This window comes from Vidua macroura, chromosome 28, assembly GCF_024509145.1.
Source record: "Vidua macroura isolate BioBank_ID:100142 chromosome 28, ASM2450914v1, whole genome shotgun sequence".
Taxonomy (NCBI): domain Eukaryota; kingdom Metazoa; phylum Chordata; class Aves; order Passeriformes; family Viduidae; genus Vidua; species Vidua macroura.
The window spans coordinates 1,829,573-1,855,857 of NC_071598.1; the positions used below are offsets into that span (position 1 = coordinate 1,829,573).

The window sequence follows — 26,285 nt, forward strand, 5'->3', positions numbered from 1 at the left end:
TGAAATATTGGGATGCAGGGCTGGGATGCAGGGTTGGGATGAAATATTGGGATGCAGGGCTGGGATGCGGGGTTGGGATGCATTATTGGGATGCAGGGCCAGGGTTCAGCACTGGGATGCAGGGTGGGGATGCAATATTGGGATGCAGGGCTGGGATGCAGGGTGGGGATGCAATATTGGGATGCAGGGCTGGGATGCAGGGTTGGGATGAAATATTGGGATGCAGGGCTGGGATGCAGGGTTGGGATGAAATATTGGGATGCAGGGCTGGGATGCAGGGTTGGGATGCATTATTGGGATGAGGGGCCAGGATGCAGGGTTGGGATACAGCACAAGGACAGAGGGTGGGATGAAGGGCTGGGATTCAGGATGGGATGGAGGACTGGGATGGGAGAACTGGGGCACAGGACTGGGAGGCAGGGCTGCAATAAGGCACTGGGATATAGCACAGGGGTATGGAACTGGGATTTGGAACTGGGATATGGCACTGGGATGTGGCACTGGGATATGGAACTGGAATATGGAACCGGGACTTCTCACTGGGATATGGCACTGGGACATGAAACTGGGATTTGGAACTGGGACTTAGCACTGGGATATGGCACTGGGATACAGCATTGGGATATGGAACTGGGATATGGCACTGGGACATGGCATTGGGATTTGGAACTGGGATTTGGCACCGGGATATGGCACTGGGATGTGGCTTTGGGATGTGACAGTGGACTGTGGCACTGGGATTTGGCACTGGGACATGGAACTGGGATTTGGCACTGGGATATAGCACTGGGATGTGGCACTGGGATATGGAACTGGGACATGGAACTGGGATTTGGCACTGGGATATGGCACTGGGACATGGAACTGGGATACAGAACTGGGATATGGAACTGGGATATGGCAGTGGGACATGGAACTGGGATTTGGCACTGGGATATGGCACTGGGACATGGAACTGGGATACAGAACTGGGATATGGAACTGGGATATGGCAGTGGGACATGGAACTGGGATACAGAACTGGGATATGGAGCTGAGACTTGGCACTGGGGTATGGTACTGGGACACAGCACTGGGATATAGTAGATGGATATGGCACTGGGGTATAGCACTGGGATATGGCACTGGGATATGGCACCGGGATTTGGCACTGGGATGTGGCACTGGGATGTGGCACTGGGATCTGGAACTGGGATGTGGCACTGGGATGTGGCACTGGGATCTGGCACTGGGATGTGGCTTTGGGATGTGACAGTGGGCTGTGGTACTGGGATATGGCACTGGGATATAGTACATAGATATGGCACTGGGATATGGCACTGGGATATGGCACTGGGATTTGGCACTGGGATCTGGCACTGGGATCTGGCACTGGGATGTGGCACTGGGATCTGGCACTGGGATGTGGCACTGGGATCTGGCACTGGAATGTTGCCTGGGATGTTCCCACTTTGGGGCACAGCAGGGCAGCTCAGCAGGTGCCCAAGCAGAGCAGAGGATGCTCCTGGATCCGTTTGGGATCTGCCAGCACCTCTCTGGCAGTGCCAGCCTGGCTCAGCATCCCAAGGATTTCACCCAACCCTGGGAAAACCCAGGCTCCACTCCAGGCCATGCCAAACTCCGCGAAGCCGGGGAGAAAGCCAGGAATTTTCACAAAGAGGAGGGGGAGAGAGAGAGCATGGAAAAGATAAAAAAAAAAAAAAAATCCCACAGCATTCCCAGTATTTCCCTGTGTGTCTGTGGCCTGGTGCAGCCCTTCTGCTCACTGCTCTGTTTATCCATGACAGACAACTAATTAACATCGGAGCCTCTTGAAAGGTCTTTTCAGAGGTAATGTTCTGACAGAGGATGTCAGTGAGGAGCAGTGATTTGTCTAAGCAGTGATCACATTGTTTCAGACTGAATGAGGTGAATATTAAACTGCTTTAAATGCACTCTTCATAAAGCACTAATTACATACTCCCGGGGGAGTACGGGCAAGGAATACTAAACAGCCGAAAAGTCAACAGAGTGCTTTTTATAGTATGTTGCTGGGTTCTGTGTTTTTCTGTCTTTCTTTCTCTCTCTCTCTCTTACAGTAAAATCGCAGCACGCTGAAGAATACACATTTATAGCACAATGCTTCACATCTAATTATATGGCAATCATTAGTTTTAACCTGGGTGTATTATATTTTCTTTGATATATCGTGCCCCCCGGCATCTCTTTGCATAGAACACTTCCAAAAGCATTTTCTCCCCTCCCTGGAAAAAAATGTGCTTTTTTTTTTTCCCTCCTTTCCAGCGTTAACATTTGCTTATAATTTTTTTTTCTTCCCCCTAAACAATTTTTTTTTTTTTTTAAATTGGCAGGAATAAAGAGGGGTAAAAAGAGGGGAGGCGGAGAAATCCGTTTAATCCAAATAAGAACCTGTTCCCTCCCTCCTGGAATCATGCACTTTATTATTACCAAGGTAACTCCACTGGGGTTTTAAAGGGGAAAGGAAACACAGAATGGGCCATTAATGAATTCCTGCAGATCCTGCTGCACTCCTGGTCTGGCTCGGCCAGAATTCCTGATGGGGGGAACAACTACTCCATGAATTATTTATTTTTTTAATAGCACAACTTGGGCGGAGGGGGGGGGAGACTGAAGTAACCACAAATAAATCCTCCCCGCAACGAAAACCTCGCGATTTTCTCATCCAAGAAGTGGAAAAATAAAAGAGCAGCGTGTGACAGGCCTGGGTGTCCTCAAGGAACCTGCTGCTTCCTCCTGGGAAAGCATGGGAAAGCTGGGAAGGGGTGCTGGGGACACAGATGAGGGGCACGAGGGCTGTTGGACCACAAATATGCCCCTAAATACTCGAGGTCTGGCTCAAAAGCACGAGGCGTGGCTGAAATTTTTGTGAGAAATGGCTCAAACACAGAGGATCTGCCTCAAATAGCAACTTTCCTGCCTCTCAGCACATTCCAGGGGGTCTGAAGGGGCTCCAAGGAAGAGGGAGAAGGAATTATCATCAGGAATTTTAGTGGATTCAAGGAATAGTGGATTCAAATGGAAAGAGGGGAAGTTTAGCTCAGATATGTGGAAGGAATTCCTCCCTGTGAGGGTGGGCAGGCCCTGGGATGGAATTCCCAGAGGAGCTGTGGCTGCCCCATTCCTGGAAGTGTCCGAGGCCAAGCTGGAGCAATATGGGATGGTGGGAGGTGTCCCTGCCATGTCAGGGGTGGCATGGGATGGGATTTAAGGTCCCTTCCAACCCAAACCATTCAGGGATTGAAGGATTCTAAATGCACAGGGTTGGCTCGATAAATGTGGGGCCTGGCCCAAAAGCGCAGGGTAGGCTTCATAACCACGAGTTATGGCTCAAATAAATGGAGTTGGATTCACATGCAGAGGTCACAGCTCAGAATCGCAGAATCATGGAATTGTTGAGCTTGGAAAAAACCCTCCAAGGTCACCGAGTCTGAGCTGTCCCCTTGTCACACCCAGCCCTTCCTCGGACACCTCCAGGGCACTCCAACCCTCCCTGGGCAGTTCCAAGGCCTGAGCAGCCTTTCCATGGGGAAATTCCTGCTGATGTCCCGTCCTGAGCCTCCCCATCCCAGCCTGTCCCTGTTCCCTGGAGCAGAGCCCGACCCCCCCGGCTGTCCCCTCCTGGCAGGAGCTGTGCAGAGCCACAAGGTCCCCCCTGAGCCTCCTTTTCTCCAGGCTGAGCCCCTTCCCAGCTCCCTCAGCCTCTCCTGGTGCTCCAGCCCCTTCCCCAGCTCCGTTCCCTGCCCTGGATTCACTCCAGCCCCTCAGAACTGGACACAGCAGCCCCAGGACCGTCCCTCCGGCCATCCCAGGGGTGCAGCTCCTCCTGCCACGGACACTTTGTCACTGGTGTGTCACCCCGAGGCCACCCCCCTGCCCTGCTAAACCACCACCCGAGGCCATGGATGTTCCATCCGTGCCCTCACACCGCATTCCCAGGATCAGTCCCGCTCCATGTGGCACCAGGTGCCCACGGATCCGGGCAGGAGCGTCGGGAACGTCGCGCGGAGCCGGCGCTGGCTGGGCCCTTCCTTCGAGGTGCAAACTTCCTCGGAAAGGAAGAGTCATGCAGCCTTTAGAGTTTTTTTTTTTTTTTTTCCTCCCTTCCTTTAAAGAACATGAAAGAATCTGATAATTACTTCTATCTACCACCCAACTGTACTAATTACCAACCTATTTCTTCACAGTATGACAGACACAGGCTCTCCAAAACACATAGAGATAAATTAGCACTAATTGGTTTTCCTCTGGCTGTTTGAATTAGTATTTAAAGCTCCAATTACAAAGCAGAATAATTACTATTAATGTCCTGTCGCAGTACAAAAGGCAGATATCTCGCGAGCGAGTCCAGGTGTATTATTACACTGATTACAGAATATTTAACCTGGCTCGTTAAGACAAAGACACGGGAAACTTTAAAAAGAGGGGGAAAAATAAAAGGGAAAAGAAAAACCACAGATGGTGGCAGGTCCCTGCAGGGGATGGATGCGGGGGGGGTCTTTGAAACCTGGGATGAGAGAGGTACGAGAAGGAGAGAGGGAAGAAGAGCAGAAACGGAAAAGAGGGGGATGAGAAAAGAGCAGTTCTTTGGGAAAGCAAAGGAAATTTTGGGAGGATGAGGGGGATGCAAGCACTGCTCTCCAGAGCATAAAAGGCAGAGTGTGGTGTTGGAGTGTCCCAGGGGTCATGACCCATTGCCTTCCTCCTCCTCCTCCTCCTCCGGGAGGTTCCAGATCCCTTGGAAGAGGAGCAAACCCAGCTCCCTGCCCAGGGATGCTCTGGAGTCAGAACTGCCCCACGGGATGGAGGTGGGAAGGGGCAGGGGCAGGACAGGCAGGAACATTCCAGCAGCTCCTCCATCCTGGTGATCCCAAGGGTGAGGAAACATCGGAGTGGAACATCCCTGTCCCCAGCAGCTCCTCCATCCTGGTGATCCCAAGGGTGAGGAAACATCGGGGTGGAACATCCCTGTCCCCAGCAGCTCCTCCATCCTGGTGATCCCAAGGGTCAGGAAACACCGGGGTGGAACATCCCTGTCCCCAGCAGCTCCTCCATCCTGGTGATCCCAAGGGTCAGGAAACACCGGGGTGGAACATCCCTGTCCCTGCACTGCCATCATCCCACCCCAAATCCTGTAGGCCTGGGCTGTGGATCCAGCTGGGAACACACAGCCCCATCCCTGGCCTTCCCAGAGGTAAGGGGAGGGTCTGAGTGTGCTGTGACATCACGGGGATGGTGCCACCATGGGGACAGTGCCACCATGGGGACAGTGCCACACTCTGCCTGGCGCTGGGTGGTCCCCTGGTGCAGGAGTCCACACAGGGCAACTCCTTCCTCCTCCCACTTCACCCATCCCTGGAAAATCTGAACTGGGGGATTGCTCTGGGCCGGGTTACCAGCACCTGCAGCCCCAAGGGAGAGCCCAGAACCTGCCCCGAAAGGGGAACCTTGAGGTACTGCACTCCCTGGCAGTGCTCCCACGTGGATCACATCCCACAGCAGCCAGGACAGCGTGGGGACAGGAAGGAAAGTCATTTTAGGGAGTGCAAGCTGTGGTTTTGCCACCCCCAGGGCTGGCAAACAGGGGCGCTCCACATCCCCCTGCCAGCCCCCATCCTCTCCAGCGTTCCATGGCTCTGGGCTGGCAGGGATGGCAGGGATGGACAGCCTGGCAGTGCCCTCTGGTGCTCCCAGTCCCCTGCCACCAGCCTGGACCTGCCCTGGGGTCCCCACTTTCCCAGGGGGGCTTTTTGGGGCATCCCCGTGGGGCTGCTCGGGCCAGGGCAGCGCCCGGCAGGGGTCGAACCGCTGGAATCTTCTCCCGGCAGGACCTGTAGGGCCGGGTGCTGCCCGGGCACCCCCATCCCGGACAGGGCATCCCGGGAGTGGGGGGCAGATCCCGCCGCGGCCGGGGGGGCACCGTGGGGGTGTGGAAAAGAGGGGAGGACGGGGAGGGATTTCTTTTTTCCGAGCGAAGGTGGGTGGCGTGCGGGGATGCCAGCTGGCGATGGGCTCTATTTCTACTGACAAGGCTTTACCCTGTAGGTGTGAGGAATTCCAATTAAATATTCAGCCTATTTGTCTGTGTGTGGGAGAGGGTTTGCTGTGCAGGAGGAAAGCCTCACATTCAGCTCCGGAGCTAACCATTAAGAGAGAAATTAGCTCAGTTCATCAAGGGAAGCCAGCGGAGGGTTTTCCCTCGCTCTCCTACCTTGTTCCATCCCTCTCGTTGAGAAACAGCGGGGAGCGAACCCATCGCGTTCGGCAGGGGCCGGCCTGCACCGAGAGCCGGCAGCACTTCCCAGGCCGGGAAAAGTCATTTTTCCCCATGCCTGGGGGATAGGATCCCGGCTCAGCCCACCCCAGAGGCTGCCGAGGGGGATCGATGTGCCGGGCGAGGGGTCGGAGGCGTTCGGGCACTGCGGATTTAATTGCTCTCGCATTTACCGGCCACCTCCTTTCCGAGTCTTTTACAAGACACTAATTAATCACTCTCGCTTCTAGATGATCTTTTTAAGGTGGGAATGCCCCGTGAGAGTCGATGCCTTATCGATGAGGGGCCCTTTAGCTGGCGGATGGGATCGATGGGGCTGCAACGATCGTCCCTCGCCACCCCCGCGGGTTTGGGGTCGGGTTCAAGGCAACTGAGAGGCTCCGGAGGGTGGAAAATCCCTCAGGAATACACCCAGACCATCAGCTGGGCGAGAGATCGGGGTGAAAAATGGCATTTTGGTACCAGGATGCTCCTCGAGCAGCACTGGGGCAAGAGCAGGATCCTGCACTGGGGGAGTTTGGGGGAGAATTGTGCTTCCAAAAAAAAATTTTAAAAAGAAAAAAAATTTTAAAAAAAAGCCACCATGGAGCTGATTTCACCGTTTTCTGGAGCTTGACGTGTTTTTGCCCTTTTGAAATAACTTTCCATCTCAGAATACCCAAATTTTAAATAGAACCTAAAGTGACGAGAATAAAAAAAAAAAAAAAAAAAAAGATGACTTTTTCATGAAACCACAAACGATATCCTGTTTTCCTGCTCTGTTTTGAGGAAAAGAAGTTGTTCCTGATGGGAATGAAGCTGTAATTTCCTTCTCCTGAGGGAAAGCAAACGTCCAGGCTCCCCCAGGTGAGGGGCACAGGTGGGGACTCAGGTCCTGGGACCCCACTCTCCACATTTTACATAAAAAAAAAACACCTGGAAGTTGAAGCCAAATATATTTTGGAGGAAGATGAAGGTGATGGGCTGCCATGAGAAGGGGGATATGGGACTTTTAGGGGTGTCCCAGTGCTGCTCTGTCCCCTTGGCTGATCAAACCAGACCGTGGTGCTCGGCCCCACTGGGAGGAGGAACTGCTTTTAAAGGGCTTAAAATCTTCACTGGGAATTTCAGGCAGGAAAATGAATCCTTTGGTCCAACTCCAGCCCTGCTGCCTCCAGACCCAGGCTGTGGGGACTGTCCTGCCATCCCTGGGACAGACATCCCACCCCTGGGACAGACATCCCACCCCTGGGACACGGTCACCAGGGACTTTCCTGATGCATCTGGGAGTTCCAAAGGAATTTCATTGGGAAGGAAAAGCTTGCCTGGGTCCTGTGGGATGCTCCCAGCCATGTTGAGCTTCCCAACCTCCTCCCCCCCACAGGATGCAGGGGTACCCTGCCCGCTTCCCATACTTCAGAGTGAAGGAATGAGTTTTCCTACTCCTTCCCAAGCATGGGATGCAGGGATCAGCTTTCCTACCCTTTTCCTCGTGCATGGAAGGCAGAGAGGAGCTTTCCTCCCCTTCTCCATTCACAGGATTCAGGGATGAGCTTCCCTGACCCATTCCCATACTGCAGAATGAAGGAATGAGTTTTCTTACCCCTTCCCACACAAGAGATTTAGGGATCAGATTTCTTACCCTCTTCCCCATCCGCAGGATTCAGGGATGAGCTTCCCTGACCCTTTCCATGCCCAGGATTCAGGGATGAACTTCCCTGACCCTTTCCATGCCCAGAATTCAGGGATGAGCTTCCCTGACCCTTTCCATGCCCAGAATTCAGGGATAAGTTTCCCTGACCCTTTTCCATGCCCAGAATTCAAGGATGAGCTTCCCTGCCCTGCCATACCCAGGATTCAGAATCCTTACAGATTTTCTCATCAATCCCAAATCCTGACAGTTTTATGGGGCACAAAACACCTTTTTGGGGCCGAGCATCCCGTCAAGGAGCAGAACCCCTCAGGGACGAGCCCTGCACCTTCCCCATCCCACGGGATCACCCTGCCGACGGGACCACCACCCGTACCCATCCGCACAATTCCTTTCCCCCTAAAATCCAAACCCGGGGACTCCATAGCAACCCGCAGCTCCGGGGTCTGACTCCAGCGCTTCGCTCGGCGCTGTCACTTCGTTTCAGGCTACCCCCGGGTAGGTGTGAGGAACTCCAATTAAGCATTCCGCTGGCTCCCTGTGTGGGGGGACAGGCTCTGCTGTGGAGGAGGGAAGCCTCGGCGGTGACTAATCGCTCAGACACCGGGTGTCTGTGGCACCAGGGGAGGGCAGGCAGAGGGTTTTCCTTCACCGTGCAGCTGCCTCTGCATTCCCTTTTCGGGAGCGATAGCGGCTCCCCGCCGGGCTCGGGGGCTCCCGGGCGGAAGTTGGAAAGATCCCAAGCATCTTTCCGGCGATGCCGCCGCCGCCGCTGCGGATCTCTCTGTTGCCGCAGCCTTTGCTGCTCTGCCTCGCACAGCCCCAGGGGAACTTTTTCCCAGGGAAACCACATTCCCGGGGTTTGAAGGTGCCCCGCGCATCCCTTGCCGTGGAGGGGCTGTTGGTGCTTTGGTGGCCTTTGGATGAGCATCCCCAAATTTGGGCGAGCATTGTTTAAATCTGGGTGCTGAGCCCCAAAATGAGTGTGTGGCCCTTGCCCGGGGAGCGGAGCAGAGGATCCCACCCTGGGCCACCACTCCAGTCCTGACTGAGACGTGACAAATCGGCCACCGCAAGGTCAGCACCATGAGCCCCATGCAAACATCGCTTCCCAATCTTCCCATCCCCTATGGAGAATCCCAGCTCCACGCACCCAGCTGGATGAGGGACCCCAAGCACCCCAAAACTGCCCCCCTTGCCCGGTGCTAGGACACCTCCCTGGGGGACAGCGACAGAGGGTGACACCGAGGGGTGGGACACGCGTGGCGGTCCCAGCCTGGCGACGCTGCCGCACTCCATGGGGACACCGAGGCTCTTCCCCAACCTTTGCAAGCGGCTGCCTGAGCCAGGGCAAGGGGCGGGAGCGGGCCCGGCCCAGCCGGCGGCTTCGCCCCCGCTCCCCGGGGAGGCGAGAAGGGGGCCGGCGGCCGCCCCCCGCCACCGCCGTGGGCAGCGGCAGGATGTGCTGTCCCTCCCCTGCACTTCCCAGCGAGCACTTTACATAACTTCTGCTGCTTAGTCACAGCTTCGGCTCTTTTTTTTTTTTTTTTTTTCCCTTTTTTTTTTTTTTTTTTTTTTTTTGGAGCGATTTTCTCAGCCGCATCAGAGCGCGAGTCATTTCGGCAAGGGAAGTCCCTTCCTTTCTTCCGTTCCCTTGGTAACTGCACAAATTTGCTCTTCAAATGATTCATGACCGGGGTGCTGTAGGAGTTCCCTCCTCCAACACAAATCGCTCCCACACAACCACACATGCCCGATTAATCATTGATCAGTGTCTCTTCTGCAAAGTAGGCCCGGCTCCAGCGCTCTCCTCCGGCCACCACCGCGGCCACCAGGATGCTCCTGAGGTCCCTGGATGCTCACAGGTGTCCCCAAATAGGGGACACAGGCAAGAGTTTGTAAGAAATCCCGTCCCCAGACAGGTTTTACAGGCTGTAAATGAAATATTCCCGTGGTGGTGGCATGGGTTGGTGACAGGAGCCAGCGATGGGATTGGAGCTCGGCGCTGCTGGTGGTGATGGATAAACCTTCCCTGAACTCCCAACTGCATCAACTTTACTCAGGATCTGAGTTTTGATTCCATCCCAAACTTCCTCAGATTAAACAGAGGGAAAACTGAAAAGGCAGAGAGGGTCACCCCTCACCGTGACCGTGTTGGAGGGAGGGAGCCCAACAGCAGAAAAAAGCCATAAAAGAGCCATAAAAGAGGCAGAAAAGTCCTTTTTGTACCCCTGGTAAGCAAAATGCCACGAGGCCGAGCATTATCCCAGGGCCACAGTGCTCCTCACACACCTGTACCTGCACAGGGAAGCAGCTTGGGATGGAAATGGGAGCTTGGCTGCCAGGAATACCTCAGATGGAATATAAAATTAATCTGTGAAATCTCTCCCTGCCGTTGTTTTTTTTTTTTTTTTTTGATAGGTTTTATCTGATTTATTCTCTCCTCGTTAAGAGGAGCTAATTAACAAACCATCGTTTAAATAAACAGCAGCCAGAGTGTTTGTAACCTTGGCTTTATTGAATTGTGACAAATTAGTAGCCTCTGCATGTTAAATGAAACAGAAGCATTGAGGGGAAAAAAAACCTGAATTCCCATCCGGATAAGGATCCTTGCTGTGGACATGGAGCAGAGGGAGCAACTCTTGGCCAGTGTGGAAAAATCCCAAATAACCCCAAAACCTGGCAGGTTTTTGGGTGTTGAACACTTCAGCGCTGTGGCTTCACCCTGAGTTCATCCCTAGGGAATGGCAGGGTGAGGATCAGCCCTGGGACAAGGCTGGGGTGTGGATAAATCCGAGCGGCCCCGGGAGCCTCTCGGAGCCATCGTTAACACCCCGTTCATCATGATTATTAGGATTATTAGGATTGTTTAGGATAATAATGCTAAAAGGCACCTCTGTGCTGAACCTGGCATCCCGCGGCTCCCAGGAGGAGGGAGCAGCATTCCCAAGGGATGAGCCAGGGAGCAAAGCCACGGCTGCGTGTCCCAGGCCTGCCCTACCCTCCCCCCAAGAAGGAAGGGAGATTTTGGGATGCTTTCCCCCTTTTTCCTACTCCTCAAAGGGAGCAACCAACACTCTCCATCCTCCCTGTCCCTGCTGCATCCCGGCTGTGGGATGGACATTCCCAAAATTCAGCAGAGCCATTGCTGGTCCCAGTGGGAATTGCTCAGTGCCAGCTCTCTCAGGGGCTTTGGGAGTGCAATTACCTGGCAGCATTAATTACACTCCAGGTGAGCACAAAGCCGAGCAGGGCGGCTGAGCCAGCAGCTCCCGGGGTGGGAATGGTGGGATTTGCAGGGGTGCAGCAGTGGGATTAACCCTCGGCATCCCAGGAACACAACTTCCCTCTGGACAGAGCACCCCAGCACTGACGGAATCACGGAATCATGAAATTGTTTGGGTTGGAAAAGCCCTCGGAGATCATCGGGTCCAACCAATCCCCCAGAACTGCCAGGGCCAGCACCAAACCATGTCCCCAAGTGCCACGTCCCCATGGCTTTAAAATCCCTGCTGGAACAGTGACCTCACCACTGCCCTGGGCTGGACAACCTTCACAGGGAAGAAATCTTCCCAATATCCAACCTAAACCTCTCCTGGCACAACTTCTGTCCTGTCGTTTGATACCTGGGAGAAGAAACTGATCCCTGCCAGCCCACAACCTCCCTCCAGGCACACAATCTCCTTTCAAACATCTCTCAGGATGAGAAATTCATGGAATCAGGAACAGTTTGGGTGGGAAGGAACCGAAATCTCATCCAGCTCCATGGGCAGGGACATCTTCCACTGTCCCAGGGTGCTCCAAATCCTGTCCAACCTGGCCTTGGACACTTCCAGGGATCCAGGGGCAGCCACAGCTTCTCTGGGAAATCCATCCCAGGGCCTCACCACCCTCACAGGGAAGAATTCCTTCCATAGGAGCTTGGAGAGCAAAGAAAACTTCCCCCTGAGCTGCAGTCTCTTTACTTATTTTGTTTTTTTTTTTTTTCTTTTTTTTTCTAATTTCTTTTATTAATAAAGGCTTCATTAACGAGCAGCGACAGAAACTCACACCAGGGAACTGAGTATTCCGAGGAGCCAAGTCATCAATTAAACCAACATTTCCCTCTGTTCTTTCCCTTTCAAACCCTCGGTTTCATCACCAAAAAGCAGAGTCGAGAGGGCTCCAGCGAGGAGGAACAATAGCAGGGCACCAACTCCTACATCTGCCCCTTCTCCCCCCCAGCGAGGCGGGGATCAGCGATCCCACAATTCCATGGATCTGTGGGAATCATGGATGCTGCATGGCACAAGGAAAGCTGCCCCAGCACCTCCAGCAGCTCCCAAAATGTGGAACCTCCCTGTCTGCAGGGTACCCAAAAGCTGATTATTTTCCTCCCCCCAGCATCAATTAATGATGAAAAATCAGTCCTCGCCCTGACTTTTTTCTCCTGCTGGGATGGTGAATGCACCTGGATCATGAGTGCTTGGCAAAAGTGTCCCCAAGGTGTCCCTACAACTCTTCACCGAGGAGCTGGAACAGCAGCAGTGAGCAATTAACAGCTGATCTCTCTGATTTTTGATAAATCCAGCGTTCTGGAGAAGCTGGAGCCGCGTTCCGTGTGCCACAGAGGAAAAGTTTCCCGCAGAGCACACGTCCCTTTGGGATGGGGACAGGGCCAGGGGACAGAGCCACGGGCAGAGGCGAGCAGCCTGTGCCCTGCAGCTCCGTTTCCATCCTTCCCTTGTGCAAAAACCCCATAATTTTTAAGGTTAATAAAGCCCTTGTTTGCTTAAGACAGCACCTGTTTCTATGGTGACACTTGCAACCCGGAGCCTGTTTATCAACGGCGACGCCGCGCGCGGTGACAAGCGCGGCCACCGCCGGGGATGACACCGCGGGGAAGGCCAGCGGTGCTGCCAGGACCTCTTGGGGACAGCGGTGCCACCATCCCTCGGCACCCAATTGCGCCAGTGCCCATCCGTGGGATCCCCACCCTGCCCGCCAAAGCCACGGGAGGGGTTGGAGCAGCGAGAGCTGCACCCACAGTGCGGGGAAGGCCGGGATGAGCGATGGGTGGGAATGGCTCTCCTTCAAAAACATCGGATGCACTTCCCCTATCCGACCCCAGAGTTGCCTGTGGCAGCTCCGTGCCTCAGTTTCCCCAGCGCCCTGCCCTGGGAAGGGGTTGGTGGCTGATCCAAGCGGCGCCGGTGGCAGCAGAGCCCGGCGGGTCCCGCTCGGTTCCATCCTGGCGCAGGATTTCTCCCGGCTGGCAGAACCCGTTTCCATAACGACTTTCTGTTACAAACATATTTTGATAAAAATAAAGTTAAAGCGGCGAGGCTTTAGTGGAGTACAAATTCGCTGCTCTCGCCCTCCCCCTTCCTCCTCCCCGAGGAGGGGGAATAAAGACGGAAAGCTTTCCATTTGAAGGGCAGTATTTTCTCCCTTCTTTTTCTTTCCCCACTGAATACAAAATGGAAAACCTTGTTTACCGGGGATTCGCTGTAAACCGGTTCCGACTCTGCCTGGTTACCTGATGCTCTACAGTATGTACAGGATAATGTGATAAATTCATTTCCAATTCACTGCATTATCCTTTGAATATTTTAATGACTCATTGAATGGAGTAAAAAAAAAAAAAAGAGAGAGAAAAAAAAAAGCTATTTCAAATGAACAATTATGCTGCATTAGAGTAAAGGCTGATTATATTTAAACACTGCTTCCATGGATAACGGGACATATCGACCTCCGCCTATAAGAGCTAATTTGGCTCTTATCTCTAAATAATTTTACACTGCAAATTACCATGAAAACCTAAAGGGCTTTAAAAACATTCATCAAAAGATATTATTCCACTTTGTAGCAACATTTTTATTTAAATTATTTTGAATAGGAGTGAAAGCATCTCTCTGTTTGACAATCAGAGCGGCGACGGAGCAGCGGCTGATAAGGAACGGCGAGCGGTGCCGAGGGGACAGGATGGTTCCATCCCTAAAACCCACCTGGGAGAGCAAATCCCGAGCCAAACCCCAAAGCTGGTGGCGTGCCAAAGTACTGCAGCACCCATTTAGTGCTGCTGGAGCTGCTTCCCTCCAAACTGGGGGATGGCAAAGCCTGGGCAATGCCAGAGGGATGCCAGGGCGACACGCAAGTGATGCTGGGGGGAGGCTGGGGTGACACGCAAGAGATGCCAGAATGACACCCAAGGGATGCTGGACTGACACCCAAGGGATGCTGGGGTGACACCCAAGAGATGCTGGACTGACACCCAATGGATGCTAGAGTGACACCCAAGGGATGCTGGACTGACACCCAAGGGATGCCAGGGTGACACCCAAGGGATGCTGGGGTGACACCCAAGGGATGCTGGGGTGACACCCAAGGGATGCCAGAATGACACCCAAGGGATGCCAGGGTGACACCCAAGGGATGCTGGGGTGACACCCAAGGGATGCCAGAATGACACCCAAGGGATGCTGGACTGACACCCAAGGGATGCTGGGGTGACACCCAAGAGATGCTGGACTGACACCCAATGGATGCTAGAGTGACACCCAAGGGATGCCAGGGTGACACCCAAGGGATGCCAGAGTGATACCCAAGAGATGCTGGACTGACACCCAAGGGATGCTGGACTGACACCCAAGGGATGCCAGGGTGACACCCAAGGGATGCCGGGGTGACACCCAAGGGATGCCAGGGTGACACCCAAGGGATGCTGGGGTGACACCCAAGGGATACCGGGGTGACACCCAAGGGATGCTGGGGTGATACCCAAGGGATGCCGGGGTGACACCCAAGGGATGCTGGGGTGATACTGGAGTGACACTGGGGTGATGCTGGGTGATACTGGGGTGATGCTGGGCAATACTGGGGTGGTACTAAGCACTGCTGAGTGATACTGGGTGATACTGGGGTGGTACCCAAGCACTGCTGGGCAATGCTGGGTGATACTGGGGTGACACTGGGTGATACTGGGGTGGTACCAAGCACTGCTGGGCGATACTGGAGTGACGCTGGGTGATACTGGGCTGGTGCCCAAGCACTGCTGGGTGATACTGAGGTGATACTGGGGTGATGCTGGGTGATACTGGGGTGACACTGGGAGATACTGGGATGGTACCCAAGCACTGCTGGGCAATGCCTGAGTGTCACTGGGTGATACTGGGGTGACGTTGGGTGATACTGGGTGATACTGGGTGATACTGGGGTGGTACCAAGCACTGCTGGGCAATGCTGGGTGATACTGGGGTGACACTGGGTGATACTGGGGTGGTATCAAGTACTGCTGGGCGATACTGGAGTGACGCTGGGTGATACTGGGGTGGTACCAAGCACTGCTGGGCAATGCCCGAGTGTCACTGGGTGATACTGGGGTGACGTTGGGTGATACTGGGTGATACTGGGGTGACACTGGGAGATACTGGGATGGTACCCAAGCACTGCTGGGCAATGCCTGAGTGTCACTGGGTGATACTGGGGTGACGTTGGGTGATACTGGGGTGACACTGGGTGATACTGGGCTGGTATCAAGCACTGCTGGGCAATGCCCGAGTGTCACTGGGTGATACTGGGGTGATGCTGGCTCAGTACTGGGGTGACACTGGGCGACACTGGGGTGACACCGGGGCACCAGCGGGCGCGGGGGCTCTGCCAGCCCCCCCGGCACGGCACCGGCCGCCCCATCCCTCCCGGAGAAAGGCACTTGCAAGCCCCTCTCTGCACCAAAGCAACAGAAGGTGTCATGTAAAGCCTACACGGTTATTTTAGAGCCAGTGTGCAAATAAGGCTGTCAGCTGAAGCTCCTCGGAGCCAAGACTTCCATATCCCCCCAAGGATCTGCATCTCAACGAGACACCATGTGGCTGAGCCCGCCGGCTCCGCACCCAGATTTGGGGCTGGGGGATCGGGAAAACTCCTCCTAGACACTCCAGAACCCCCCCCACTGCACCCCCAGCCACGGGGACCGAGCTGGGGTGGTTTGGTCGCGGTGTCCTCATGGGGCGGGGATGATTTTCTTGGTGGTTCCTTGTGCATTTGTGGGATTTGGGGGATTTATACGCGTTTCTGTGTGTGTAGAGGAGAGATACATATACACACACCCACGGGAGATAGAGGGGATATATTTATCCCATCATTATAGGGATCATATCAATATATAGGATTTATATAGAATATTGCATGGAGTCAGTGAATATCTCACGTTGGAAGGGACCATCAAGAGCACCGAGGCCAAATCCCTGCTCAGATGTGTGTGTTTATATTTATAAATGTATTTATCTCGTGATAAGAAAGCTTAAGGAATTGTTGGGGCTGGGATTCACTCCATCCCTGGCAGATAGGGAAAACCCTTTTCCTTCCCAAAAATCTCCTTTTTTTCCCCACCCTCTTTCATGGCCTAACACAGAATTTTTGACCTTACAGATCACAAATGGCATCACTCAAACGCCAGGGGAAAAAAAATCCCACCTTCCATTTGTGCTGGAGGTTTGAATCCCACATTTCCCTTCTTTGCTTAAAGGATTTTACACTCCAAAAAAAAAAAAAAAAAAAAGAGGAAAACCACAATAATTAGCAAGAGGGAACGGCTCCGAAGGATCTGTGTACAGAAGGAAACACAGGAGCTTGGGCTCCTTTGCGTTTGGTAAATATTAAAATTAATGAGAGACTTTCAGGACCCTGTTGTTAGAAATGCAGAAGGGTTTCTGTGAAGGATAAAAACACAAAACAACATGGAAAAAAAACCCCAAGCCTTGTATACAAATTCCTGCAATTATTCCCGATGCTTCCTATTTTTCAGCCAATTATGGAATTCATGGAAAGTATTAATATCCCGTTTTAATTTGCTTAATATGCCCATTAACAATAAAAAGTCTAATTAAGGTATCTGTACAAAGAGCCCTCAGCAGTAATTTCAGAGAATAATAGAGGAGAATGATGCGATATTTCTTGTTAAATGCACGCTGCAAATTAATTGATATCTTAATTAGGCTTTAGTACCCAGATTATCAGTTAGATTGATTTAGGGCTGCAACATCGCATTTTTTGAACACATAAAAACAAGCAGGAGGGGGAAAAAAACTGCTTTTCCAAAATATTTCTGGGAGCAAAGCCACGACACACCGGGACTGGGGGAAGGAGTCATCCCATGGACACAGTGCTGGGAAGTGCCCCACTTCATCCCAAACTCATTTCCCCCCTTGTTTTCTCACTGAATTCAAACCATTTGTAATTAAAAAAAAAATAAATTAAAAGCAAGAAAAGTAATTGAGATTTTCACCAAACCCACTTTTTAAAGCTCAAAACCCAACCAGCAGCAGGAGCTGTTTGGAAGGACGCGTTGTCTCCGCAGAGAAAACCGGTGGTGGGGAATTGGCAAAGTGGTTTTGGGTTTGTTTTTTTTTTCCAGCATTTCCTTAGGAGAAGGAGGGAAAAAAAAAACCCAACAAACCCAAAAACCCAAGCAGCAATATTTTTGGACCAGCCTGGCTCTTTTTAGCCTGAGGAAGCACTTCCCTACGCGCCCAGCACCATTTACATTTCTCTGGCAAACACTCGTCCTCCCCTCCGGGCTTTCACCGGGAGGAGTTTGCATCCCATGGGAATCCAGCCCCGCCCGGGGGCTTGGGAAGGACCCCGTGGACTCACCAGGATGTCGGTGACCAGCCAGTGCCTCCAGAAGCGGTGCAGGGGGTTGGCTCTGTTGGGAGAGTCGGGGTCCACCATCACCAGGACGTATTTCTTGTTCTGCAAAAGAGGAGAGAAGGATGCTGTGGCCATGGGGTGACAACAAGAAGCCCCCAAATCCACATTTTTCCACTCTTTCCCAGCAGGAGCATGCTGGTGGTATCACGACAGAGGTGAGCGAGGAACGGGCGCCAGGGGAGGCCACAAACCCGCTGAGGATGGATTTAATCCCAAATCTTTCCAGAGGAAAAATGTAGGTTCTGTCTCCTCCAAAGAAAAGGCATCGAGGGGAATTCCCTCTGCTCCTCACCACATCCCACTGAGGCGCAGGATTGCAGCCACTCTGGTATTTTTGGGATCCAGACTTGGTTTGGGACAAGCTGGGTACCCCATCCTCCATGAGGGTGGCTGTGGGGAGCCAGACTCTACCCCAAACATCCCAAAATAACCAAAAGATGTTCCTGGGATGCTGCAGCAAGCAGCACCTGGGAGTCAAGTACCATTCCTGAGTGATGGAATTGAGCAAAGAGAGCTGGGATTTATGGATAACACTGGTTTAGCCCCCAGGAAACCCTCACAGCCCACCCCAGGTCCCCACTGAGGGTACCCAGCACCCAAAGGTGCCACCAGCACAGAGCCCACGTGGATATTTTTGTCCTCTGAGGATGGAGCTGGGTTGGAAGTGACCTCTGGAGGGAAAACCTGCTGATCTCCAGGGATTTGGCAGGACCTCAGGCACCAGATTATCCCGCAAGCACGCAGATTAAGGGATCTATATCCAAATAAAACCTCCAGGTGCGTCTGTCAGGGTGCCAGCGGTGCCACACTCTGCTCCAGCCGCCCCAGGGGCTGGGCTGTCACAAACAGCCCCGGGATTTAGCCCTGCAATTCCCACTGGAATTAGCTGGAGCTCTGTGGCTGCGTCCCCTGCCCTGTGAAACCGGGCAGGGATTTGCACAGCGAGGTTCCTGGGGCTGACTCAATATTTTTGCTCTGTTTCCCAACCTCTGGCTGGGGTAAAGAGGCAAAACCCCCCTGGGGTGTTGCCATAACCTGTGCCCCCCCCCCCTTGGCATCCCACATGCCTCATAAACCTCTTGAAGACCCCACCTCCACAGGGAGAGCCGTTTTTAACCAGAAAATGAGGATTTCAACCCATTTAGCTTGCAACAGTTGCAGAGAAAATCCCAAACTCTTGCAAAGCGCCCCGCCCGGGAGCGCCGCTGCCCTGCTCCATAAATCCCAGCCTGGCATCATCCAGGGTGGGGGAATTACAACAAGCCTGCAGATGTGAGCGTGGGAAAGGGGCCGTGCTGGCGTCACCACGTGAGGCTGAAGGTCAGGACCTCGAGGCTGAGCCGCCACCACCATCCCCACCACGCTCCCAGCTGCAGCCGGCTGAAAAAGAAGAAAAAAAAAAAAAAAAAAAAGGGGAAGAAGCAGCAAAATTCCTTAACAGCGCCGAAATCAGCGTTTAATAGGAAGGAAGAGGAGGAGGGGAGGGGGAGAAGAAGCCCGACAACCCAAAAACCCTACGCTGGAAGTGTGAAGGAATTTGAGCTCTAACTTTGGGGAGGGTGCGGAGCCGAGCTCGGCGTTTCTGAATCTCTCGGCTCCGCTCGGAGCCCAGCTGGTGGGAACAGAACGTGTAGTCATGGGACTGTCATCGTGTGCTGTCCAGGTTAACATGTAGCATTTCTATTACTATTAACAGACTTTCTGCTCCTCACTCCATCTGTTCTTCGAAATAATTGCAGTTGTACAGACCATGCCTTCGCTCCAGGCAGGCTCTGGGGAGAGGATAGTGTTTTTATGCAAAAAAAAAAAAAAAATTATTAAAAAAAAAAAAAAAGGAAAAAAATGGGGAGAAAAAAAAGTGTTAAAAAATAACAGCAAACACGAGAATAGAGTGCAAGTGAAGCTAACAGCAGGCTTGGAATTGGGGACAGATTGTGGCCTAGAAAGGTGACAGCGCACGCGGCCGGGGGCCGGCAGGGCCAGACCCCGCTGGGGACAGGAGCTGGGGTCAGCGCCCTGAGCCGGGCTGGCCCCGGGGGATTTTTCTCTTTCCTCACCTGCCGGCCAACCTAAGAGCCACAATCCCTCACCTTCCACCTAAAGATAGCAAAGCCCTCCCCGAGCCGAGTTAATCCAGGCTGCTCATCCTGCGCCGCTCCCGAGGCTGCAGCAGCTCCCCAAAACCCCCTGTGCGACGTCCCTGGGCCATGCCAGGCACCCCAAACACGGGGGTGGGGATGTTTTTGAACTGCTTGCAAGCAGCAGAGCAGCCCGAGTGTGGTGATTTTGGGGGTTTTTGATGCTGAAATCCCTCCTCGACACAGGCTAACAGCATTAGCTGCTGTCAGGGCTGCAGACGGGAGCCAGCCCCGAGTGACACGGGAGCTGCTCGGCTTTGCAAGCATGAGCCAGCCCCAGGGATTTTGGGAGAGGAGGAAAGTGGCTTTAGATCAGAAAATTCCTCCAGTGCACAAGAACAGGAGGCATCTTGCTGTGCAATGGGAAGGGAGGAAGGGGGAAAGGGAGGAAAAAGCCACTTTGGGTTGCTGCGGATGAAAATCTGGGGGGGAAAAAGCAGCCCCAAAGTTTTGTCACTCATTCCTGCTTGGCCCAGGCCAAGGAGGAGCTGCTGGAGTGCAGGACCCAGAGTGTCCCATCCATGTTGTGGAATCCTGGAATGGTTTGGGTGGGAAGAGAACTTGAATTCCACCCAGTTCCATCCCCTGGGCAGGGACACCTCCCACTGTCCCAGGATGCTCCAAGCTGGCCTTGGACACCTCCACAGAAGCCACAGCTCCTCTGGGAATTCCATCCCAGCCCCTCCCCACCCTCACAGCCAGGAATTCCTTCCCAATATCCCATCTCTTTGGCAGTGGGAGCCATTCCCTTGTCCCCAGTCCCTCTCCAGCTCTCCTGGAGCCCCTTCAGGCCCTGGAAGGGGCTCTGAGCTCTGCCTGGAGCCTTCCCTTCTCCAGGCTGATGTGTGACACCAACTGGGTCACCCTTCCATGGCCACCCTTCCCTGCTTCCTCACCCGGGGGGAACTTTAAAATCGACATTTAACCATTGACAGGAGCTGCTGCCTTCCCAAGGACTCAAACCCAGCTGCACCGCCCAGCTTTGCCCCCCACATCCCTGGGAAGGGGCGTCCCTGCCCTGCTCCTCCACCCGACACGGAGCCGGAGCAGCAGCGCTGGTGGCAGGTGACGAGAGCCCTGCATTCCGTGTTTTCCCTGCTAATTGTTTCTAGAGGGGAAGCAGCAGTGAAATATCCAGTTATTCCTGCAGAAAGCATTAGCTGCTCCAATTAGGCACAGGTTTAGGAAACTCGCTCCGAGCAGGCAGCGACTTTTCCAAGAGGCAGGCAGGCAGGAGAGGGATTTTGTGCGCTGAGGATACACATGGAGCTCAACAGATCCCGCGGAGCCGGGGCTGCACAGGAATTAAAGACTTATCCAAATGAAAGCAAATAGGGTGTTAAGCGACACACATGTAGAGCGAGCGGTTTCCTTGGAAACCAGCGCACATGGAAGCAGCACACATGCAGTGCTCCGGCATTTTCGGCAGCGCCGGGGCGGCCCCGGAGCTCTGCCCTGCCAGGGATACCCAGCTTGGGCTGGGCATGGAGCTGGATGAGCCCAGGGGTGTCTGTGTTGGTGTGTCCACCCCGTTGGCAGCCGTTTATCCAGGGCATGGAGGAAAAATGGATTAAAATGTGCTTTATGCTGTGAAGGGGAGATGGATGGTGCCCAGCTTTGCCGTAGGAATTCCATCCCAAAACTGGGCCAAGCCCCAGCCAGGCCCAGCCCAGCGCCTGCTTCCCAACATGGGGAATGAACAGGTTTGGATGGATCCAGTCTGGATCCTCCCAGCTCACCCACCCCTCAGAGCTGTTCCTTGTCCGTGCACGCCCGCAGCACAGGATGTTCCCCGCACCAGCCCCTCGCCACTCAAGGGACGAGGTGACATTTCCAGCTGCCCCGTTGCCACCACATCCTTGACAGCTCCTGAGGAATTTCCCTGGGTGCTGAAGGAAATCATGGAAATCACAGACAGGTTGTGATGGTATCTGAGCCAAAAAACCTTTCACCTCCCCGGGAGCTGCAGCCTGGCATTGCCCCAGCCCGGATTATCCTACTGCGAAGGATTTTGATGGCATGAGATGATCCAGGCTGGTCCCACCGGTGTGGGGATGGGATGGGGGATGGAGCCAGGGAAGAGCTGTGTTTATGCAATTACAAACCAAAAAATCTCAATCTGCCCCAAAACCACCTTCCAGAGCAGGGCAGGAACTCCTGGCTGGGCAGGGAGCTGGGAATACCCAGAACGCTGGGAAACATCATCAGCTCTCCTCAGGGATGCTTGGAGGGTCCAGCTCATGTCCCACCAGTGCAGGAGTCGGAGGTAGAAGCGCCGCCAGCACCAGCTGAGATTTGAGATCAATCTGGGCTTTTTTCTTGGCTTGTCCCCAGTACTAAAAAGTTTCTATAACAGGCACCGGCTTCGCAATTCTGCTGCTGCTGCCTCGCCAGAGAGAAATTCCAGCTCCTTCCTCGGCGGCAAAGAAATTGTTTGCGACCGAGTTGTGTTGTGGCTTGGGGAAGGAGCTGCCGAGCGCGGCAGGATTTCACCTCCTCGTTTTCCACCTGCAGCTCGCCACTTCCACGGGCAAAAAAATAGGTCAGCAAAATTAACCCTGCTCCGCAGGACTTGCCCAAGGGGACAAGTGGCACCGGCTGAAGGCTTGACCCAACTCTCCCAGGCCTGGCTCCCGCTGCCGAAGGGAACTTCATTGAATTTCCAACTGCAACTCTCCCCATCCCTCTGCTCTCCCTTGGGGCTCCCTCACCGGCCAAATATTTATGCAGCCTAATGTCCTAATGAGGATTGATTCATCCAGGATGGTTAAGGAGTGTGTGTGAAAGGTCTGTTCCCAGATTAAGGGCTTGGGATGCTTTAAGGAATGGATTATTTGCTCTGAAAGAACAGTTTGTTTTCCCTCGTAGCAGCAATAAAACAGCGGTGGGGTTGTTACACACCCAACACAGCCAGGCAGAAAGTGGGATAAATATTCCAAAGGGCCCATGGTGCTGGAAATGCAGGTGTCAGTGCCTCTGGAGCACTTTCGGGGAGGGAGGAGAGCAACAGGCTGTTATTCCTCAATCAGAGACCCCACTGTGGTTCTGCTTTGGGTTCCCCAAATCGAGGGGATTCCACCAAAATCCACAAGGGGAAAACACCGGGGAATGGGGCCACGTGTCCCAAATCCAGGAGGGAATCAGCACCCCGAGAACCGCCCGCTCCAGCTGCCGAGCTGCCACCCCGTGCCCCCCTTTTGCCCAGGAGCTGTTTATCACCACTCCAGCCTAATGAGCACCACGCACTCGTCCCCGGGCTGGGGACACCGCGGCCGGCCCCGCTCCGCGGGCGGGGCAGCCGGGACGGACTCGGGAAGCGACACATCTCCCGAGCGGAGTGTGAGGAGGAGGAGGAGGAGGAGGCGGCCAGCGGCCGCGGTGGCAGAGCGCAGCCTTCCAGCCCAATTACTATCATGCGGGGGGACACATGGATTGGTGACATTTGACATTTTCTACACAATATTTTGATGCAGAATGGCACCTCCGTCACAAATTATTTTGCAAAACTTGGCTTGGGTTCTGATGGGTTTTTTTAATTTTTTTTTTTTTTTTTCTGGGGGGGAAAAATAAGAAAATAAAAGCGTTGCACAGGGGGTGGCATTTGCAGGCGAGCAAAGGGAAGGGTCATGGTGTCCCCTCCGTGAGCAAAGGTTGCTGTGCTGCCAAGTGGGAAAACAAAGGGGAAACTGCACCCAGAAATTCCAGGCTTTGCTCCCGTGCACCCACAAGGCCCTTGGGGACCCTCAAAAGCTTTTTCCCTGCTCCCTCCCATGATTCCTGAGATGTCTCAGCTCGGGAGCATCGGGGGCCCAGACCCCTCCTGGCAAGGCAGGGGTTCTCAGCGCTGGGAATTGCTGAACTCGGTGCTACCAGACACCTCGGCGAAGCTGAAATGACTTTAAATGCCTAAACATTTTAAAACAAACCCTGGAACAATTCAGCTCCGAACTCCTCGCCTGCTTTCTCTCCCTCCTCGCTCTCTCTCTCCCATTTTTACGGTTTCCAGAGCTGTTTTACGCCTCATTACCTGCACACTGTGAGTGATGTCTGTCGGTCCTAGAGCTGTAAATACCTTAAATCATGCTTCATTAAGAATATCTCTGGTGCTATTAAAGAGCTATAATAGACAACGAGTTAACAGATGATTAAATATGAACTCCATTTGTGTCACTCACCGCGGGCAGGAAGAGGCTTTAAGTTTTTTAAACTCGCTCTCATTATCTGGGGAAGTGGCGGGGATGGAGGGGGATGGAGGGAGGCTCGATGGGATGAAGGGATGCTGGCTTGGAAATGTGAGGATGGGGATGGAGGGGGGAGGCTGGGGATGGAGGGAGGCTGGAGTGGGATGGAGAGAGGCTGGAATGGGATGGGGGAGGCTGGAATGGGATGGAGAGAGGCTGGAATGGGATGGAGAGAGGCTGGAATGGCATGAAGGGAAGCAGGAATGGGATGGAGAGAGGCTGGAATGGGATGGAGGGAGGCTGGAATGGAGAGAGAGAAGCTGGAATGGGGTGGAAAGAGGCTGGAATGGGATGGGGGAGGCTGGAATTGAGAGAGAGAGGCTGGAATGGGATGGAGAGAGGCTGGAATGGGATGGAGGGAGGCTGGAATGGAGAGAGAGGCTGGAATGGGATGGAGGGAGGTTGGAATGGGATGGAGAGAGGCTGGAATGGGATGGAGGGAGGCTGGAATGGAGAGAGAGAAGCTGGAATGGGATGGAGGGAGGTTGGAATGGGATGGAGAGAGGCTGGAATGGGATGGAGGGAGGCTGGAATGGGATGGAGAGAGGCTGGAATTGAGTGGAGAGAGGCTGGAATGGGATGGAGAGAGGCTGGAATGGGATGGGGGGAGGTTGGAATGGGATGGAGAGAGGCTGGAATGGAGTGGAGAGAGGCTGGAATGGGATGGAGAGAGGCTGGAATGGAGTGGAGGGATGCGCACACAGAAATGGAGAAATGGGGATGGAGAGGTTTTTGCATGGGATCAAAGGATGCTCCCACAGAAATGGTGGGACTGGGGGTGGAGGGATGGTCCTGTGGAGCTGGAAGGATGGGAATGGAGGGGAATGGAGGGGAATGGAGGGGAATGGAGGGGAATGGAGGGAGCCTCACGTGGGATGAAGAGATGTGCACATGGAAATGGAGAAGATGAAAGGATGTTCATATGGAAAAGGAGGGATGCTCATGTGGAGATGGAGGGATGGGAATGGAGGAATCTCACATGGAGATGGAGATATGGGAATGGAGGAACGTTCACATGGAGATGGAGGGATGGGAATGGAGGATTCTCACATGGAAATGGAAGGATGGGAATGGAGGGATCTCACATGGAAATGGAGGGATGGGAATGGAGGCTCAATGGAAACGGAGGAATGCTTCAATGGAAATGGAGGAATGGTTCTGTGGCCATGGAGCGATGCTCGTGAGGAGCTGGAGGGACAGGAATGGAGGATGTTTTGTGTGGAGATGGAGGGATTCTCTCGTGGGGATGGAGGGCTGGAAGGATGCTGTGAATGGAAGAATAGAATGGAAGAATGCTGTGGAATGTGGATGGAAGAATGTTTTGGAATGTGTGGAGATGGAGAGAGGGGATTTGAGGGATGCTCACAGAGATGGAGGGATGGGGATTTCGGGATCCTCACATGGAAATGAAGGGATGGGGATTTAGGGATGCTTGAGAGGGGATGGGGGGATGTTTCCATGGAGACAGCAGGATGTTGGCCCCACGGATGGGGGTTCTGCACCAGGAACACCCAGGAGACACCAGCTCCTCCACTCTGTGACTCCGAGCTGATGATTCCTGCTCGGATTTTCCCAGCTGGGGTCTGGTAGTTGGAGATTAGCAAAAAAATCAAATAAAGGGGAGGTGGACAAAGAAGAGATGCTTTGGATGGGACAGGGTGAGCACCTGGAAGAAAGGTGGATGGGACTGAGGGATGCATGGATACCTGGGAAGAAGGGCTGGAGAGAGGCAGCATGAATGGGGATGCAAAAGGGATTGAGCATCGCTGGCTCTCAAATACCAGAATAGCTCAGCACAAATGAATTGCCAAAGTGCAAATTAAATAATAATTAATACAGCTAAAATCCCATGAGCACACAAAAATACTGGGGAAAATTAAATAATGAGTGTTTTCTCTTCTGGATTAGATTCTGCTCTGTGAAAAGAAAGAGCATTTTCACAGGCTCCAGCACAAGTGGAATTATCCCACTGTCACAATTCCAGCTTCCCGCTGGGATCGGGGCTGTGGATGGTGCCAAACACCCAGCACACACATCCCAAACTGTCCCAAATGGGGAGGGGCTGGAGCCCCAGGAGAGGCTGAGGGAGCTGGGAAGGGGCTCAGCCTGGAGAAAAGGAGGCTCAGGGGGGACCTTGTGGCTCTGCACAGCTCCTGCCAGGAGGGGACAGCCGGGGGGGTCGGGCTCTGCTCCCAGGGAACAGGGACAGGAGGAGAGGGAACGGCCTCAGGCTGGGCCAGGACAGGCTCAGGGTGGACACCAGCAGGAATTTCCCCATGGAAAGGGTGCTCAGG

At 53.6% G+C, this 26,285-nt stretch overlaps 1 protein-coding gene across 2 annotated transcripts in view; it reads right to left on the bottom strand.

The window, feature by feature from the left end:
* Window positions 1–26,285, bottom strand: part of PEBP4 (phosphatidylethanolamine binding protein 4) — a 74,596-nt gene that overhangs the window by 21,888 nt on the left and 26,423 nt on the right. For both annotated transcript variants that reach the window (XM_054000733.1, XM_054000732.1), the window contains one exon: window positions 17,556–17,654. In XM_054000733.1, coding sequence (XP_053856708.1) covers window positions 17,556–17,654 — 99 coding nt within the window. The remainder of the gene's footprint in view (window positions 1–17,555; window positions 17,655–26,285) is intronic.